Raw genomic sequence first — 12774 nt, forward strand, 5'->3', positions numbered from 1 at the left:
CTAATTCAAACCTCCAACTCACCCTCAATGCCATATCTCTGTATTTTCTGCAGTAGCCTACCATGGGGTACCTTATCAAACGCCTTACTAAAATCCATATATACCACATCTACCGCTTTCCCCTCATCAACCTCCTTTGTCACCTTTTCAAAGAATTCAATAAGGTTTGTGAGGCACGACTTGCCCTTCACAAAACCATGCTGACTATCCTTGATCATATTATTCCTATCCAGATGTTCATAAATCCTATCCCTTACAATTCTCTCTAAGACTTTGCCCACAACAGAAGTGAGACTCACCGGCCTATAGTTACTAGGGTTATCCCTACTCCCCTTCTTTAACAAGGGAACCACATTTGCTAGCCTCCAATTTTCTGGCACTACTCCTGTAGACAACGAGGACATAAACATCAAGGCCAATGGCTCTGCAATCTCCTTCCTTGCTTCCCAGAGAATCCTAGGATAAATGCCATCAGGCCCAGGGGACTTATCTATTTTCACCCTTTCCAGAATTTCCAACACCTCTTCCCTACGTACCTCAAAGCCGTCCATTCTAATTAATTGTGACTCAGTATTCACATCAGCATCAATGTCCTGTTCCTGAGTGAATACTGATGAAAAGTATTCATTCAGTGTCTCCCCAATCTCTTCAGCCTCCACATGCAACTTCCCACTACTATCACAAGTGGTCACTCTTACCCAGTTCCCCTTGTTCATAAGAGTATTTTTTTTAAAACAGTGTTTTATGAAATATCTGCTTAAGTGTCTACCACTGATCATCCACGATTATCCCCATAGTCTATTTTCTCAGCCAGTTTAAAGAACTCTTTCTTTATGGCTCTGTATTTGCCCCTCAAAAGTTGAGACCAGAGCTGCTCTCCCTCAAACCATATTTGAAATTCTATGTTGTGACTATTAACCCCATCAAGAATTCTTAAATACAAGCTCTCTTATAAATCCATCCTTATCACACATCACTAGATCTGAATTAGCCTGCTCCTGGATAGGTTCTGCATTGCACTCCTCAAAGAAACAATCCCAGATGTAGTCTACAAATTCACCTTCCATGTTACTCTTGCGTATCCAGTTTGACTGGGAGAGTGGGGCAGGGGCAGCTAGCGGTGCAGGATGAGGGAGACTGAGAATACAATTTCTTTAACTTGCAATCACTAGTCAATGGATTAGCAGCACCACACAGCTAGGATTTGGGGATGCTGTAATGCTGCTTGGTTGCAAAAAGTGAGATTATAGCTTTGTCTAGTGTCACTCACCAGCAGCTGTAGCTGTTGAGCCAGAACCTTTGTATCCATGATGAACAGAATAACTTTGATAAAACTCAGGGCTGATTTGATGATATCACGTGTTTTGGACTGAAGCAAGAGACAGATGTTTTGAAGCAGCTGCTCAATGGTAGATACATCCATTTGATCTGCGGGCAAGAGGGAGAAAATCAGAATCATTTGTCCGTGTTGGTGTGAACTCCAACAGATCCTGCTGATGGTCACTTCCTTTGCCTCCTTTCTATTTCCTCAAGAAGTGTCCTACACAGCAGTATCTACTCCAATTCTCTCAAACCAACATTCTCTGCTGCTCCAGGAATGGTTGGTTCAAACAGCCACAAAAATTAACATTTCACACTGCACCCAAGACTGATCATGTTTCCAGGATCACAGTGCACAAGATGCGGATCCACTGACTGGACCATTCCAACACAGAGACTTACACAATTAAGTGTAATTGTGGTCTCACTTCTTTACAGATGATTGACAAAACTCCACTCACTGATACACAAAAATGAAAGGGAAGAATCGAGATATATTAGCTTCAGCTAAATATTTACTTTTCTCATTCCATACCTTTGAATTCAAACACTAGCCGAGTGAGTGCAAGAACGGTGCAGCTGATCATTGTAACGGATCCAGTTAAACCAGCATATACCAATGCCAGGTACTGGCCAACAGCCTCTACAAAATAAACACAGCTTATTAGGAATTTTACACTCACAAGCTTCTCTGCATTTAAGTCGCAAGAATACTAACAAGGTACATCAATGGTGCTCAGGGAATGTTCCAAAATATCCTAACCCCAAATGGCCCATCATAGTTCTGCAAATACTGGTCTGCACATCTAATTAACATAAATTTAAGAAACAAGGTAGAAATTATTTACTACTAGGGATGAATGAGACCAAGAATAAAAACTCACCTCTCGAGTCTTCATAGAACCTTAAAAAGGCCCGTCCAAACTCAATTAATAAGGTGTAGCCATTTCTACGAGCTCCAATGGAGACTTCTTTCATGCAGATTATAACCTTCAGATTAAAAGGTTTCCTGAATTAATTCTGTGACATGTCAAAGATCAACATCGTGAAACAACAATCCATACAGTGGTGCAAGGGGCCAGTCTTCATTTTACCACATTTTCTACAATTCAGTCTAAATTGCTGCATTATGATTTGGAACTGCCACAGCTCAAACAATGAGATCGTTCTCTGATGCGATTCAGTTAGCTCTTCATTAGCAGTACCAACGAATTATGTAAAATATACACTGCAGAAACAGACCAGTAAGCCCAATCAGTACGGACTGGTATCTATGCGACACTTGAATATTATTCCATCCTTCCTCAGTTAACTATGAGCATGACCCTACATTCCCTTCTATCTCATCTGCTTGTCTTCCCTTAAAGGTATTCATTTTATTGGCATCAACATTTCCTTGTGATAATGAGGACCACATTCTCACGACTCATGCAAACATACATCTACTTTACCAAAACCTTACATCATTTTTCTGTATAAAAACCAAAAAAATTGCAGATACTTTAAACCAAACAAAAATAAATTGCTGAGGAATGGTCACTCGACCCGAAATGTTAACTCTGATTTCTCTCCAGATACTGACACACATGCCGAGCTTTTCCAGCAATTTCTGTTTTTATCATTTTTCTATACATTTCTCTTTTCAAGGGAAAAGAGACCCAGCATTTTAAACTACTTTCAGTGAGTAAACCCTAACATTTTTGCATTCAAGATCATTTGCAATTTGGCCAGTATCTATTACTTTTATGATTAAAATGGTTGAAACATGGGCTGACTAATGTTTGATATAAGTTTAGTTTGTGTTGAGAAGTAAGCCCTAGGGGTTGGTTTGTTTTTGATGGTCTTGCTACTTCCAAGGATTTTGTGCATTTGTACTCCTGATCCCTTTTGTTGCCCTATATTCCTATCACCCTATACCTATTTGGTGTCATATAAAAATTGCCTTTTCATTTCCAAAGTCTACATTATTAATATAAATTGAGAACTGCAGTGATTCCATCACTGATTCCTGTAGGGCTTGACCTACTGCAACTTAGAACAGTCATTCTTTACCCTCCTTGCTATTCCAGTCTTGCAGCAAGCTAGATGACAATATTGTTATTTGTCTCCCAACTCCACTATTAATCATTAAGCTATCGTGTGGAATCTGATCAAAGAAAATTCAGAAACTGTATTTAATACATTATGTCTAGTCTCTCACTAATTCAAAGAATTTAATAAGGTTAATCAAGACTTTTCCATCTGATATTTATGCTATTTATCAGATTATTTTCCATTTCTAAATTTTCTATTCTCTCCTTTGTAAGGAATCCATTAGTTCTCCTATAGATGTGCTCTTTTCCTAAACATTTGTAAAACATTAGGAGAAAATGAGGACTGCAGATGCTGGAGATCACAGTCAAAAAGGGTGGTGCTGGAAAAGCACAGCAGGTCAGGCAGCATGAGGAGCAGGAGAGTCAACGTTTTGGGCACAAGCCCTTCATCAGGAAAGTCATCAGTTCATTCCTGAAGAAGGGCTTACATCCGAACCGTCCACTCCCCTGCTCCTCAGATGCTGCTTGACATGCTGTGCTTTTCCAGTGCCACAACTTTTCACAAGTAAAACATTGGCTATCAACCAGTGGTTGAATTATTAAATAAGTATACAAGTACCTCTGCTATTTCCTGCCTTACAACTATTTGGCTCAGTAGGTTTTTTTTCATAGAATGTAGGCATCACTGACTAAGCCACCATTTAATACATTCCCAATTATCCTTGGAAAGGTGGGGTCAAAAATCACTGCAGTTCAGGCAGTATAGGTGCTACACCTGGGTCAAGACAAAACTTCTGAATTCCCTATTGAATTTCTTGTTGAATATTTTAGATATTTTCTTGCCAACCTGTTCAGAGTATCTATGGAGCAGGTGGGACTTAAGAGTCATAGAGAGGTTCAGCATGGGAACATACCATTAGGTCTAACTGGTCGATGCTGACCAGATATCCTAACCAAATCTAGTCCCATTTGCCAACACTCGGCCCATATCCCTCTGTTCATGTACCCATCCAGATGCCTTTTAAATGTTAGAATTGCACCAGCCTCCACCACTTCCTCTGGAAGCTTATTCCATACACACACACTACCCTCTGCGTAATTACGTTGCCCCTTAGGCCCCATTTAAATATTTCCCCTCTCACCCTAAGCCTATGCCCTCTAGTTCTGGATTCCGCACCACACGGAAAAAAACCTTGTCTAATTACCCTATCTATGCCCCTCATGATTTTATAAACTTCTATAAGGTCACACCTCTACCTCAGATGCTCCAGCGAAAACAGCCCCAGCCTATTCAGCTTCTACTGGTGGCGCAAATCTTCTAACAATGGCAACATCCTTGTAAATCTTTTCTGAACCCTTTCAAGTTTCACAACAGTCTTCTGGTGTGAGGGAGACCAGAATTGCATACAATATTCCAACAGTGGCCTAACCAATGTCCTGTACAGCTGCAACATGACCTCCTAACTCCTGTACTCAGTACTCTGACCAATAAAGGAAAGCATACCAAACATCATCTTCACTATCCTATCTACCTGGGACTCCACTTTCAAGAAACTATTAACCTGCACTCCAAGGTACTTTGCTCAGCATCACTCCCCAGGACCTTACCATTAAGTGTATAAGACCTGCCCTGATTTGCCTTTCCAAAATGTACATTTATCTACATTAAACTCCATCTGCCACTCCTCAGCCCATTGGCCCATCTGATCAAGATTCCATTGTACTCTGAGATAACCTTCTTCACTGTCCACTACATCTCCAATGTTGGTGTCACCTGCAAACTTACTAACTGTACCTCCTATATTCACATCCAAATCATTTATACACATGACAAAAATCAGTGGACCCAGCACCGATCCTTGTGGCACACCCCTGGTCACAGGCCTCCAGTCTCAAAAGCAACCCTGTACCACTCTGTCTTCTGTCTGCAAGCCAGACCTGTATCCAAATAGCTAGTTCTCCCTGTATTTCATGAGATGTAACCTTGCTAACTAGTCCACCATGAGGAACCTTGTCGAATGCCTTATTGAAGTCTATATAGATCACATCCACCGCTCTGCCCTCATCAATCCTCTTCATAATCCTTCAAAAACTAAATCAGGTTCATGAGACATGATTTCTCAAAGCCATGTTGACCATCCCGAATCAGTCCTTGCCTTTCCAAATGCATGTAAATCCTGTCCCTCAGGATTCCCTCCAACAATTTGCCCACCTCCAATGTCAGTCTATAGTTCCCTGGCTTTTCCTTACCACCTTTCTTAAATAGCCCGAATCAGTCCTTGCCTTTCCAAATGCATGTAAATCCTGTCCCTCAGGATTCCCTCCAACAATTTGCCCACCTCCAATGTCAGGCTCACCAGTCTATAGTTCCCTGGCTTTTCCTTACCACCTTTCTTAAATAGTGGCACCACATTGAACCTGGGCCTTCTGGCTTACAGGTAGGGACACTACCAATGTGCCACAAATGGCCTTTGTTGACTTCTTTTATTGAGGACAGGAACAAACATTCTTTGTCTGCTCTAAACTTTCATATTTGATTTCTATTGGATCACCTTTTAGTCTTCTCTTTTCTCTTGAAAAGAGACCAAAGCTGTTTAAACATTTCCAGTTCATATAACCTGACATTTCGAGAATAATGGTTGTCAGACTTTAGCAACAGAGCCAGCACCAAGTGCAACCAACGACTAGTTTGTTTCTGATAATATTGGCTCAGGGTGAGGGGAATGCCAACACGGACAGCAGGGGAGTCTCTCCTCATCACGAGAGGTCTCATGGGATGTTTCAAGACCGTACTTCCCAAATTGTGACCCGTGAGCTGAGGGCGTTCATGAGACACTGGGGTAGCAACGGCTATCATAAAGCTCCAAGAAGGCTGAGAGGTTCATCTAAACTCTAACTTTTTTTTAAATCTGTGCGAGCGACATCACAGACCTGTACCCTGCCTCAGGGGTAAATAAATTAATTGAAAATAATTTATTTTCAAAATCTTTGAAGGTGAAAGCCCTGATCTCTCAGCTCTCGCCCACCTCAGTTCTCACTGCAAGTTCATGGCAATTTTCATGCCTCAAAAATGGGTCACAGTTGGAGAAGGTTTGGGACACAATATTCTCCAATCTGTGAACTGGAAAACGCTCTAACCTAAAACACAATACCATGCAACAAGTCAGCACTCCAAGAACATTTCAGCAGACAGCTAGATGGAAAAATAAATGGTTCGAATAATTGATGGTGTCCTACCTCAGGAAGCAACGCAACAATGAATGGCTGATGTTCCACTGACAGCTGTTTGACAATATGAATCAGACATTTTAACCTTGGCTAGGTGGAGAAAAAGAGAGAGAGAGAAATTTAGAGTGATCCACCACAGACACCACACTCCATAATTGTCTCAGTAGCCCATTTACATACACTGGAAGAATCTTCCTTTCAGTGGTACACTCACCCTCTTTGCAGGAGAGGCTGCACTCTTCAGAGATCCCAGCAATGTTTCTTTCATTTCCTCCAAATGTTTATGAACAAATTGTCTGCATGCTTCCCTCTCCCCACCACACATCTCCTCAAGGATTCGATAGGCCTTCTTCTGGACATGATGATCTTTGCTCTATCACAGAAAGAGCAAAACAGCATAGTTGGATCACTCAGGTGCGAACAGGAACTCAGTCCCTCAAGCTTTCACCATTTAATTAGATCAGAGTTGATCTGGGAAAACTCTATCTACCAGGCTTAGCTCTGTACTTAAAAATCTTATCAAATCGAGTTATGGGTTTTAAGTCATTTCCCGAACATCTTAAATACTGAATTTTCAACTGGGCTCAGCTTTAACAGTTACTTAAGGAAGTTCCAGATTTCCAAACCCTTTAGTGTAAACTTCCCGACATCAACCTTGAATGCTCCAGCTCTAAATGTAAGGTTATACCAACTCAAAATAGTGCGGATGCTGAAAACCTGAAATAAAAACAAAGTTCTGAAGAAACTTAGCAGTCTGTTGGCATCTGTAGAGGGAAAGAGTTAAAGTCTGAGTTGATGACCTTTCATCAGAACTAGATTCAAAATATTAACTGTGTCTCTATTTCACAGATGCGGTCAGAAAAAAGTGACCAGTACACTGGAACATAGTCCAATGCAGGTCAAGGTGAAAGGCATTAGAGTAGGTGAGTCAATGGTATGGGTGTTGATGTGAACCAGAGCAAGACACAATTCAGCCCCACCATTTTCTAAATTACACATTCTATCTTTAAGATTTATATAAATAACTGGGTCAGGACTTACTTTCAAGTCAGTCCATCTTTATTCTTGCATTTCAATTTTAAATTTCCACATTCATAATCACAATGGGAATATGTGAAAATGTGTCACCTATTTTTGAGTATGTTTAAGGTAGGGATTGAGCAATTTCTGATTACAATGTGTGGAATATTTTGGGGATGGGTGATTAAAAGGCAATGATGTGATCAATTAGCTATGATTGTATTGATCAGGATCGATGGGCTGAATGGTCAACTCCCATGTCTAATGCAGCTTTCTGACACTGTTGCAAGTGACAACTTGACTTTCCTGGCCTATGCCCTACTATATCCACCACCCACCCAGCTCTCCCCACCTTAGCAAGTTCCAACAAGATTCTACCTACTCAGTGCTCCAAAGCAATTGTATTTTTGTAGGATTCCAGAAGACAGACTCCACCTTCCAAACCCAAGGAACACTTCTTTGGCATTAAGAAAACATCTCAAACACACTAAAAGAATTCTCTACTGCTCCTAGACTAAGAGTCGTCTCCAGCACTAGAAAGTCACCAGGGTTCCCATTAATTTCACTCTATCAAAACATTTCTACTCTGTAAAACCTGTCAACTCTCAGGCTGCATCAACACATTTTGAACTTGACTACTCTTGTAACCAATTATTTTAAATCAGATGAATAACATGCTCATCATGCCTCTGGTTCAATCAAGTAGAAACCTGTAACATCGCTGTTTACCTGCAAGAATGGGAGGATGGTCTGGAAAACGTTATTCATGCTGAGCTCATCGACCACAGGTGCCATTGCCACAATCAGGTCCATAAGTGACAGCCTATTGGAAACCAAAACATTGAGTGTACAACTGTCTTACTGTAAACTTGGAAAATAAATAGCTTAGTCTCAACTTTGAAATTTTAATCATTTTAAGAAATATTGGTCCAATTCTAATTTAATGATGCACACAATAATTTCACTTGACTATTCATCAACTATGGCACTGCAAGAAATACATTCAGAGTTAAACTATTGGCTAAGGGAAATGCATCCGTGACACAGTGGTTGTGTCCTTGCCTCTGGGCAAGGAGGTCTGGTATTAAGCCCTACTTGCACTGCAAATGTCTCCTGTCTGAGCATACTGATTCAAAATACGTTTTTCTTTGAAATTGCATTCTAGAGTATGAAGCCAGCCAACATGCCCTCATGCCTCTGGTCTAAGGCCAGCGCATGGTTAACATATCTGCCTTTTGGTGATGTTCTCCTTACCGCGTGAACTCTGAATTCTCTGCCTTCTTCAGCTTCTCACTGGCCTTGTCCAGAAATCCACACACCAGCTGTCAAACAGTAGCAGGGAATTAGACAACAGGGCAGTCTATTAATCTGTACTCAATGTCTGGGCAGGTACATTGACAAACCCGTTCAGAAAATTAATCACAATCTCAGCTCAGAGTGTAACTCAAAGATCAGAGAGTGCCAGTATATGCCAATACAATTGTGAATTTAAGGCACAGTCACAGTCTGAAATTAGAAAATAGTTTACACTCAGATTTCAGAATGACAAAATCAGAGGTGATTGGCGATGTTTCCAAGTTGATATCAACAAACACACCTGCTGGTCAGTTAGAGTCAGGTATACTTTGATAGTGTCAAGCACAGGCAGTCTGTAGGCTGCACTCTCTCCACTTGCTGGTTCTGTGCTATAAACATTAAACAGGACTGGCAAGAAATTCTTGGCAAATCGACTCACTTCAGCTCGATCAGTCTCTGGAAGAATAAGAAGCAAATGGTATGTGTTCACATCAACTCAGATTCAAGCCTCCTCCTGCACCACAGAGACAGTACAGCTGACTGGACAGAGTACACTGTCCCCCTCTCAACCAGAATCTGACCTGCTGAGGCTCCTCCCTATTGAAGGGTCAGGCCCGGTGGCAGCTCTCCCATCCACCTGAGCCTGGGTGGCCAGCTCTCCCGTCCACCCAGGCAGAATTGTTTTTATTCTTATTTGGAATGTACGAGCTGTTGGAAAGTGAGCATTTGCTGCACGTCCCTAGTTGCCCTTGACCCGGAAGGCTCCCTACGTCATTTCAAAGGGCAGTTAACAATCACACCATTGCTGCAGGTCAGAAGTCACATGTTGACAAGGCTGGATAAAACTGACAGATCAGATATCTTTCATTAAATTAAAGGAGTGAACTGGTTCAACAATAGTTGCATGGTTGCCAAAAGTCTAGCTTTTAACTCAAAACTTTAACTAATTTCAAGTTTCACCATCTATTACAATGGGATTTGAATCCACGTCCCCTAAGGCATTTACTTGGGTTTTCAGATTACTGGTTCAGTGACATTAGCACTATGCCACACCACCTCGTAGGTGCAGCTTTGCCAGTTAATGAGACCAACCATGGTACAGCACTCTCAGTACAAGAGTGAATTCAGCAGGAGGCTCCACAGGTGCAGCATCTCTAGTCAAGGAATATACACCTTTCAATGTAAACTCAGCAAAACCCAGGAGCACCATTTAACAACTTGGGACTGATCACGATTTGCATTGGAATTGCGACTGTTTCGGGATGGATAGAAAGCCAATTGGTACTGGATTGCTTGTGGAGCTTCTTCAATATTTCTCCAGGTGAAATCTCTGTTACCGAAGCCACAACTCACCATTTTCACAACCTTTGTTGATGAGCGTGCGAAGCGCCTGACAAATGGTGAGTCGGAGGTCTGGGTGGTCACTGATGACTGTGCCCAAAGTCCTCGCAATACCTTTGAAAGCCACTGCTGTGTCTGTGGGTTTTGTGCAGAATCCTGGCAGCATTGTCCAAATCTAAACAAAATAAACACTGGTGATCAGCAAATGATCTACAGTCAGAGTACAGAGAATAACACCAAGGGAAAGCCTTGGTTCAATGATGGAGAGAATTGATTAATTCCAGAGGTGAGGTAAGAACAACTGCCCTTGACATTACGGCAGCATTTGACTAGGAGCTCGAGCAAAACTGAAGTGAATGATGATTGGAGAAAATATCTCCACCGGATTCATACATAGCACAAAGGAAAATGTTGTAAGTGAAGGCCAATCATCTCAGCTCCAGGGCTTCACTGCAGGAGTTCCTCAGGGAATCCTAAGGCGCTTCATCAATGATATTCCTTCCATAAAAATGAATAGTGGATACAATCATTGATGACAGCATAAACAGTATTATTTCAGATTCCTCAGATACCTTAAATACTCTGCCTGCATGCATGCATGCAACAAGACCTGAAAAACATTCTCGCTTGTGCTGATAAATGTTAATACTTGCACCTACTTCTGTTTGTCACCATAAAAAGATTAATCAGAATTAACGGGAATTAATAAAAAATATAAATACTTCACTTGTTCTTCACTACCAAATGTAATAAACGTACATGCATACAAGTTTTTTATTAAATGTAGTTATTTCACTCTGAAAAAAGGGAATACATTTAGTTGAAACATTCTAACATGAGTTATAATCGCATAGTTTTCTCAGAGGCCAATGTGCCATGCAGAGTTCGTCTGGTTGTATGATGCACGTGAATGTGAAGATAAAGAAAATTACAGCATAGAAACAGGCCCTTCGGCCCTCCAAGCCTGTGCCGATCCATTTCCTCTATCTAAATCTACCGCCCATTTTCCAAGGATCTGTATCCCTTTGCTCTCTGCCCATACATGTATCTGTCTAGATACAACTTAAATTAAACTATCATGTCTGCCCCTATCAGCTCCACTGGCAGTGCATTCCAGGTCCCCACCATCCTCTGTGTAAAGAACTTTCCATGCATATCTCTCCTAAACATTCCCCTCTCACTTTGAACTCAATTACTAGGGGTCACGAGTCCCCTGCTCTGGGAAAAAGCTTCTTGTTATCCACCCTGTCTATACCTCTCATGATTTTGTAGACCTCAATCAGATTCCCCCTCAACCTCTGTCTTACTAATGAAAATAATCCTAATCTATTCAACCTCTCTTCCGAATTAGCGCTCTCCATACCAGGCAACATCCTGGTGAACCTCCTCTGCACCATCTCCAAAGCATCCACATCCTTTTGATAATGTGGCGACCAGAACTATATGCAGTATTCCAAATGTGGCTGAACCAAAGTCCTGTACGACTGTAACATGATCTGGTAACTCTTGTGCTCAAAACCTTGTTCAATGAAGGAAAGCATGCCGAATGCCTTCATGACCACTTTCCAGACCTGCTTTGCCACCTTCAGGGAACAATGGACCTGAACACCCAGATCTCTCTGCCATGAATTTTCCCCAGTACTTTTCCATTTACTGTATAGTTTGCTCTTGAATTGGATCTTCTAAAACGCATCACCTCGCATTTGCCCAGATTGAACTCCATCTGCCATTTCTCTGCCCATCTCTCCAATCTATTAATATTCTGCTGTATTCTCCAACAGTCCCCTTCACTACCTGCTACACCACCAATCTTGGTGTCATCTGCAAACATGCTAATCAGGCAACTGATATCTTCCTCCAAATCATTTATATATATCATAAACAACAGTGGTCCCAGCACAGATCCCTATGGAACACCCCTGGTCACAGGTCTCCATTTTGAGAAACTCCCTCCCATTACTACTCTGTCTCATGTTGCCCAGCCAGTTCTCTATCCATCAAGCTAGAACACCCTTGACCCCATGCGACTTCACCTTCTCCATCAGCCTACAGTGGAGAACCTGATCAAACGCCTTACTAAAGTCCACTGTCGGACAGAATGATGGTTCAGACTTGCTTAGTGTTAGCTGCAATGTTGTGTGACTTGACCACCCACAGGCCACCTCAAGAACCCTCATAAGACATACTTGGAAAACCACTTACCTAGCAAGAGAAGGCCAGCAGGCACATGGAACATCAACTGCAAGTGCCATCCAAGCAACTCACCATCCCTTCTTGGAACCATATCACCATCCCTTCATTGTCACTTCATCAAAACCTCAAACTTTCACCCCAACTGCACCAAGTAAGCAACTGAAGTACAAAGATGGCAGTGATTCAAGGCTGCAGCTGACTACCATCTTCTCAAGAGCAATTAGGAAAGGACAATAAATACTGCCTTGCCATCCTGTGAATGCATTTAAAAATCCCAAACCCAACTATCCACACAAAGACAGAGGGAATTTGCACCTCAACAGCCTAAATTAGACTGTTCTCT

At 41.7% G+C, this 12774-nt stretch overlaps 1 protein-coding gene across 1 annotated transcript in view; it reads right to left on the reverse strand.

Annotated features, from left to right (window-relative positions):
- rrp12 (ribosomal RNA processing 12 homolog) overlaps positions 1–12774 on the reverse strand; it is a 53469-nt gene that overhangs the window by 14016 nt on the left and 26679 nt on the right. The window contains exons 17-25 of the mRNA XM_043712868.1: positions 10251–10413; positions 9199–9353; positions 8856–8923; positions 8331–8424; positions 6796–6954; positions 6591–6671; positions 2205–2310; positions 1856–1963; positions 1271–1428 (exon numbers count right to left, since the gene is read on the reverse strand). Coding sequence (XP_043568803.1) covers positions 1271–1428; positions 1856–1963; positions 2205–2310; positions 6591–6671; positions 6796–6954; positions 8331–8424; positions 8856–8923; positions 9199–9353; positions 10251–10413 — 1092 coding nt within the window. The remainder of the gene's footprint in view (positions 1–1270; positions 1429–1855; positions 1964–2204; positions 2311–6590; positions 6672–6795; positions 6955–8330; positions 8425–8855; positions 8924–9198; positions 9354–10250; positions 10414–12774) is intronic.

Source organism: Chiloscyllium plagiosum, chromosome 22 (genome assembly GCF_004010195.1).
Source record: "Chiloscyllium plagiosum isolate BGI_BamShark_2017 chromosome 22, ASM401019v2, whole genome shotgun sequence".
NCBI classification, from domain to species: domain Eukaryota; kingdom Metazoa; phylum Chordata; class Chondrichthyes; order Orectolobiformes; family Hemiscylliidae; genus Chiloscyllium; species Chiloscyllium plagiosum.